The sequence below is a fragment of the Chaetomium globosum genome, genomic scaffold, assembly GCF_000143365.1.
Source record: "Chaetomium globosum CBS 148.51 scaffold_5 genomic scaffold, whole genome shotgun sequence".
NCBI classification, from domain to species: domain Eukaryota; kingdom Fungi; phylum Ascomycota; class Sordariomycetes; order Sordariales; family Chaetomiaceae; genus Chaetomium; species Chaetomium globosum.
The window spans coordinates 2355300-2362743 of record NT_165980.1 but is presented as its reverse complement, the minus strand read 5'-3'; the positions used below and the strand labels follow the sequence as shown (position 1 = coordinate 2362743).

Below are 7444 nucleotides of genomic sequence, written 5' to 3'. Positions count from 1 at the left end.
ACCAACCCTCCCTTCTCCCCCTCCTCCTCCCTTTGCCCCTCCCCTTCCCCAACCCTCCAACCCCAACCTCACCCCCTCCAACCCCCTCCCCACCACCTCCAGCAACCCGGGCCCACCCTCGCCCACCCCGACCCCCTCACAAAACCGCCCCATCTTCACCCCCATCAGCTCCCACAGCGCCCTCCACCCCTTGAGATCCCGCCCCAGCAGAACCAACACCCCCGCCGTCCACACCGCCCGGGCGTTGACGCCCCCCGACGGCCAGGTCTGTTGGAGTGTCTGCAGGGCGGAGGTGATGGCGGTGCCGAGGATTTGCGTGGCGGTGGTCCAGCTGCCGAAGTCGATGCTGGCGTTGTATTGTTGGAAGGTGAGCAGGGTGGTGATGAAAGTGTGTGGTGTGGTGGTGGGAGGGTGGTTGGGGATGTCCCTTATGTTGGTGCAGGTGATGGGGAAGGGCTTGTCCTTGCTGTTGCTCTTGCTGTTGCTGGTTGTTGCTGTTGTTTTTTTTGGATGAGTGGCTTGGGCGCGACACCTCTAGTTGAGATGCTCGACCGATAGACTCAGCGGGGCTGTCCGTCGGTGGGGGGCACGTGGCGGCGCAACGGGCGAGTGATAGATCGGGGCTGGTTGGGAGTTTGGCTGGTCTCCTCCGCTGGAGTTGGGGGTTTGCGTGGGTCGTAATTACTGGGGGATGATAAGGGGCTGAAGATGATTGAATCGAACTGCCATTCGGAAGTCGACGATGAGTCCCAGTCGTAGGGCCCTGTCGTCGAATAAGGATGTGCAACGGTACCGAACTTTAGGTGCTCACCTGCCCCGGGGCCGACGTATGATGGCGATGCAGTGTTCTGTGTGGTCCCGGATCCGGGCAAGAAGAGGGTGAAATCATCAAGTGTGGGGGATGTGTTTGAGTCCGGCGCAGCACTCCCCATAGGAGTGCTGATATTGACCTTGGGTGGAGTGCTGATATTGACCTTCGGCGGAGCGCTGATATTGACCTTCGGCGGGCCAGCCTTGGTATCACCATCGCTTCGGCTTGATGACCCGGGATCACTGTCCTTGCCCCTGCTCCTCTGCTCAGAGGAATCGAAGCGGGAACGTAGCCGCTCCTGTAAAGCATCGTACTTTTCATCGTTTCTCGCCCGAGTTCGGCTTGCCCTCTCCGTTGAACGAGCAACTAGGTAATAGTCGTGTGGTTCTTCCTTCCTCCGGACATCAGAGCTCCTTTCGTGTACCACGGGAGGGGCTCCAGGTGCCATTGGTGGGCATGACGTGGTTGTATGGTGATCAGGGCCCCGGCGTTCGAAATTGTGGCCTTGGTCAAGTTGATACTTAGCGTGCGACCTTTCTATATTTACTTTTTCATCCTTGACTGTGGCCGAGAATTCCAGTGGGAGGCGAGGCGGGTTGACTCCGCCGGGTGCCCCCGGCTGTGCGATGTGCCTCGCTTCGCAAGGCGGGGATAATGTGCCTTCCGGATACCGAAATTCAAAATCGAGTAGTGACCGTACCGGAAAAGACCCTGATGAACCCCCCGGGCTGCAGCTGTAGCTGGTGTACTGGGCTGGGCGGCCTTCTACAGCTATCTGTATGTGCGAGTCCGCTGGCTCGATGGCGGCAATGTGCTTTACAGCACCATGAGGCTGTAGAAGATCATCGCCCGGCGAGACCTGGATCTCCACGACCTCGCCCATAAAGGCATCGTCTTCTGTCGGTGCGTAGGGCTCCTCGGCGAGGAAGAAGCTTGTCCATTTAGAGACGAGAGACCACTTGCAGGCGATCGCTTCCGCTTCTTTGCGCACTATGTTGGTCTCTTGCCAGGATCCTGGAATGGGCCGGTTCGGGCCCAGGTGAATATGGCTGCGGCCTTGTTCCAGGTCTTCCAGCATTGCCCGCGCAGCCAACCTGTGCAGCGTTGTGTCTCGTTTATCGAGAATGGTGACGGGGATGTTGAGTGTCTGGGTGTCGTAGTTGGCCTGGACCTCCACTCTGATGCTTTTGATGCTCTCGGAATCCTTGAGACAGTCGAGGTGGAAGTAGACGCGGTTGCGGTCGAATGGGTTGAGCGCTGAGATGTCTGCGGGGGACCTCTTTGCATCCGCCAGAGTCGAGCCTGCTCGGGATCAGTATATGCTTGGTTTATGTGTTTGTCTGGGGCAATTACTTCTCATGTCTCCGGTTTGGTCCTGGATGTTGAATTCCAGATGTAGGGGGCCTAGGTGGGCACTCATCAAAGCAGCCTTTGCCATGCTCACAACACGATCTTCCCACCCTCCCTGACTGGCTTCCTGGACGACTTCGGCGTATCCGCCACCGGCTTTGGCAATACCGTCAACCAATGCGTGCGAGACTGCTCTGCCGATGCCGAGGGCAAAGAAGCGTACACGACCCTCGGTAAGACCTCGCGTCTTTTGTATGAGGTCCAGAGTTTGTTCCAAGCGCCAGGTCTGCCCATCCGTCAGAACAATAACATCCGTCATCAGTGCCTTTTCACGAGCCGCAACTATAGCCTGCACGGCGGGTAGCAGCTCGGTGCCGCCCATATTGGCCCTCATGTCTCTCTCTACCCACGACAGCGCCGAGTTCAACGACTCTTCTGTGTAATCAACCGACTGTGGCTGCCAGGAGGCATATTTGGTGCCAAAGCACCAAATGTTGAACTTGCGGCCCTCTGGGATTCCTTTCAAGAAGAACTGCATAGCCGACCTGAGGGGCCTGATTTTGTCCTTCATGGAACCGGAACAATCCGCCAGGAAGAGAATCTCAGATTGTTGCACCGGAGGCGCTTTCCTGGCTAGGAACCCGGACGGGAGAGTGAGCATCAGGGTCTTGTGGTTTGGGAGGCTCGGATGTTCCTCCAACCAAGCCTGTGGGTTCTCGTTGTTGCCATCGGGCGTCGTTACGATATCCAGCACAAAATCCTTGTCCAGGAATACCCGCCCTGACTCGAGTGCAACGGAGGCCGTTTCGACGTTGCTCCGATCGTCTTCTCCGGCAAGGTCTGCAAAGCTCTGAGCCGTGCGAGCTCCGCGCCGCCGTGTGACAGCAATCGCGTGGGAAGGACTGACGATGGAGGCGATCTTCTCTGTCTCGACAATTTCGACCTCCAGAGACAGCCCTTGGGGTACGTTTGTTGTCGCAGCGTCATTGTATTCTTCCGGCGCGTCCCCGTAACGTGGAGCAATGGACGTTGGGATAGTCAGGGTGGTGGTATTGTTGTTATCAGCAAAGCGGTGCTTGAGCACACTGATGTAGGTCAACTCCACCTTGACCTTGGTTTTCTCGGGCACGTTACCCAGGGTGGTGGTGAAGATTTCGGGCGTCTCCTGTTCCAACAGACCAGCAGCGGTATCGTGTTGACGGATGTGATCCCGAAATGCCTCGCGGGCTTCTTCTTTTGGCTTGACGGTGCCCTTGATGATCTTGTTGGCCCCGATTCTGCAGCTGAAGTCGGTGACGGTGCAACCGGTAGCGAGAGGGAATGTGAAGGCGGCTTTTTTGATCGGGATGCCCGAGTCATTCCAGAAGAGCTGCGTGACGGTGACTCTTGCCGTGTCTTGCACGATGAAGGCATTAACTGTGACCGATAGTGGCGGAAGGACGTTGCGGCCCTGTTCTTGCACAGTGAAACGGGGAAGGTTCTTCTTTGCGCCCTCTACCGGCCATGTCGCTGCGATCTGTTGACCCCATTGAATAAGGGGCTGCGTAATTTGAGCTGGGTCACGAAATGGGCCATCGACATGCGCCGCTGCCGAGTACCCTGTGCGGAAATTCAATACGTCTAGAATATCCTGTGTCTCGCTGTTGGAACGAAAGAGGTCATCTTGCAACTCTTCCGGGAGAGGCTCCTCGGGATCCCACACAATCCCAGCTGAGAAGATCCGGTTGAGTCTGTTCTGGTACCGCGCCATTGGCGTTTGTGATCCAGTTTGATGTGGTTCTTGGGATTGGTAATAGGCAGAGGATGAGAAGAAAGCGGAGAGGAAAGGGGGAGCTGGGCTTGTGGGAGCCTCGTGGAAAAGCAAGGGCCGGACTTTTGACTATTTAGTATGTACCTTAGGCAATAGTAACCCCGGCGCGAGGCTCTCGGCTGCCGATCAGCCCTATCCAATGCATACCACCCTCCCACTCTCTGGCCAAAAAAACTGAACTCCAAAGTAGAGGTGTCAACGGAACCTTCGACTAGCGGAACGGAAAGAACACCATTCAGAAGCCTATAACTAGTCTACTTTTCCTTTTCTTTTCCTAGTTCAGGTTCTTTTACTTCTACTTTTTTCTTGATTTTTGCCCCTTTCGAGTTCGGCTTTTTTTGGCCAGAGGGAGCGGCGGAGCTGCACTGCCGCAAACGCATGTCATGCCTAGGAAACCAATCATCAGCTGTGATTGCAGAAGCCGCGGGGGCTGTGCAGATGGGGGAGCCGACGATCCATCCCCTACGAAGAACCACTCTTGCGACTTTCTGATTGCTGCCATTTACTTGCCGGTTGAATCTCAATCCAAGAGCATCGCGAGTTGCCATACTATCGTCATGGCCTCCCCAATCTCATTTGGCGACGCTGTCGCCATGGCCAAGATCGCCTGGCACATCGCCCATGCCTTCACACAAGGGCACAAGTCTGCCCCAGCTGCATTTCGAGAAGTCGAAAACCAGCTGTACTCGCTCAGCGCGGCCTTGACGGCTTTCAAAGATATCTGTGGCACTGATCTCGCCGCCGTAGCTATCGATCCATCCAAACTGCCCACCAGATTCCAGACACAAGAGCAGGATGGGATGCAGAGCGTGGCTGGGATACTAGACAGCTGTTACGAGACCCTAAAGCACCTCGAAAAGATTGTTGAAAACTACGGCGTCGTTGTCACTCCCAAAGATCCAGCCAAGTCTCGCTTTCGGCGTTGGAGCATCGAGATGACCAAGAACTACAAGAAGATTGCCTGGACTACTGAGGCTGGCGACTTAGCCGCGCTCCGTAGTCAACTGATGGTCCACACTAACAGTTTGAACCTGGTGTTGGGCATTATTGTCAGGTGAAGACCCCAAATCGGTGGGGTCCCCCTTGGTAGCAAGAATATCCGCTGACAAACCCAGCTCACGGACAACGAGGATCGAGGACGGTCTGAAGAATAATTCTGCCATGCTCCAGGAAATCTATTCCTGGTGGTCCCAGAACCTCAAGGATGTCGCAGGCCCCCAGGCCCAGAAAGATGACTTGTCTCTCGGACTACAAGGCGCGTCTAATCTATTGTCGTTCGAAGTTCATCTCATCTCAAACGGCACTCCCCAGATCCTGTGCTCCCACGCCAGCCTACATGATGACTGGAAGGAAACAGGGTCAATGCAGCTGTTTGTGTGCAGATGCAGCCAGCCTACCTCTGGCCATCCGAGAGTTGAGAAGATTGCATGTAAGCGCTTGAACTCACTTGGATGGCCAGAGTAGAATCAGCGTGCTGATTCTTATTACCTATTTATTAGTGTCACCTCTCTCATTCCCGTTTAGACAAGCTGGGGATACACGATCCTGGACGCTCTTCAAGGCCCTGGACAAATCGACCGGCCAGATGGTGTCCGTAACCGTAAAGAACGTGGCCGCTTCGGGTACAACGATAACACTTTGTGTGTTTCAGCAGTCGTTAACCATTTGCTAGGTATCATCGAGTTCGAAGAAACCTTCATCCAGCCACTCGCAGAAGCAAGAGCAAACGCCATGTTGCGACAAGGGATCAGTAATCAACTTGCACATTTGTCGCCGGATGAGGGCCATATTCGGGCTCTAAACCTTCAGAGGTCCGTCCGTTCCATTTGTCAGTCAACATGAGACGATTAATCTGACGTCAATCTCCTTGTTAGTGATTTGAAGGACTGCCACAAGCTGATCGACTCGGTCACTTTCCGTGTCGGCCACCGCAACTTGTCAAAACCGAGGGTGGACGGGCTCAGTCTTCTGAATTATAGAGAGCTGGGTCAGCAGACTAGCCGTTCACTGGCCGATACCTTGGACCACGCCGAGTTATCCATCTACTACGGAAGCGAGGGGATGGGCGAATCAACCGACGTCACCAAGAGCGTTGTCCATTGTAAGCCGTGTTGCTATTCCAATCCTCCTTTGGCACGAAGTTGGACGAGATACTTATTTACTGTGCAGTGGCCCATAATACAATATTCAAAGTCGAAGAGGGCAACACATGTGTGGTGATTCAGGGAGTCGAGTGCCTCGGATATAACCAAGGCCAGCAAGTCAGTCGCCTCGAGGAAGCGGACGTCTTATTCCACATGCTGTCGTTAGAAGGTTGGGTCTCCATCCGCAATGTTGCCGTGGAGATGATACTGACCCGATAATAGCGGCGAAGAAGTTGCACGAAAAGCTCGAGGATATGCGAGTGGAGCTTCTGGTTACAAGCCTACAGTACCCACGGCCAGACGATGTTGTCGCACTGCACCTGTTAGTTCCTTCTTAGCAGTCAGGGGCTCGAATTAACTGCTAACTTGCCCTTAGCCAAGCAACAGAGGTCCAATGCGAAGTCGCCATCATCCCCGACGCCGAGCTGCTGATCACCCGAAATTCTCGAGACGAGCACCGGCTCATCGTAGCCAGTCGCAATCGCTGCACCGTCCTGAGCCAAGTTTGTAAGTTACACCATTCTAGGGAAAATACTGGGCACTAGCACTTGATGTCTGCCAATACTAACTTCTGTTGAAGTACCCCATTCTTTTTTTGATTCCTTGTCTTCCACTCCGAGTTTCACCGCACCCACTTGGCTTGTCCAGCTTGAGGGGAACGGAAAACGAAAGGTGTACCACTACCCCGACGGGTTCCGGTTTCTGAGCTTCCGTAACACGAGCGGTAGGTTGCCCCAATGTCCGCGGCGTTCGTACCTACCCATGGTTGTGGATTTTCTAACCAGTTGCTGAATCTAGCGGAGAAGATGTTTGAGCTGGGGCGAACTGCGGTTCTGCAAGGTGCTGGGCCGGAAAAGACTTTACCGTTAAGGTAGGTTCTATGGAATCGTAGAGTTAGAGCGGATCTGGATTATACGGTAGGCATCATGAATGTGCTCCTCATAGTTAGAGAAAGAAAAGTGGATGGTTTTCAGAATAAATCAATACGCTGTGCCGTAGATTGAAGCCAACCTAACATTCCTCTTTAAGATCTACCTCTCGCCCTGTAATGGATTAGGAGCTAGGACTTGATAGGGATTGCAAGTTAAGGTATAATCAGTAGGTAGGTACTCTAGGTAATTCTACCAAGGGGGGTTACAATAAGAACGAGAGCTAATATAAAAGGAGCAAATCAATAACTATGTTATACAGCAAAGAACAAGCTACAAGCTAGATCATCTCAAAACAGACAACTCCCCAACGAGATGGATACCTACTCGTACAATATATGTATTCGCCCGCCTAACTGTAACGGTCTCAGGAGTGTATTTGCACTATCTGATGACGACT

General features: G+C 54.0%; 2 protein-coding genes across 2 annotated transcripts; one reads left to right on the top strand and one right to left on the bottom strand.

Annotated features, from left to right (window-relative positions):
• Positions 1 to 560: 560 nt before the first annotated feature.
• Positions 561 to 3911, bottom strand: CHGG_07604 (uncharacterized protein; the record flags this gene model as incomplete). The annotated part of the gene is made up of 3 exons (XM_001225259.1): positions 561 to 763; positions 926 to 2113; positions 2165 to 3911. 3 exons carry the CDS (start codon positions 3909 to 3911, stop codon positions 561 to 563), a joined length of 3138 nt encoding a protein of 1045 aa, XP_001225260.1.
• Positions 3912 to 4564: 653 nt separating this feature from the next.
• On the top strand, positions 4565 to 6990 carry CHGG_07603 (uncharacterized protein; the record flags this gene model as incomplete). Its single annotated transcript, XM_001225258.1, has 9 exons — positions 4565 to 5025; positions 5087 to 5400; positions 5471 to 5593; positions 5644 to 5782; positions 5846 to 6072; positions 6338 to 6437; positions 6492 to 6622; positions 6696 to 6839; positions 6914 to 6990. The coding sequence occupies 9 exons, from the start codon at positions 4565 to 4567 to the stop codon at positions 6988 to 6990; spliced, it is 1716 nt and encodes a 571-aa protein (XP_001225259.1).
• Between the last annotated feature and the right edge of the window lie 454 nt (positions 6991 to 7444).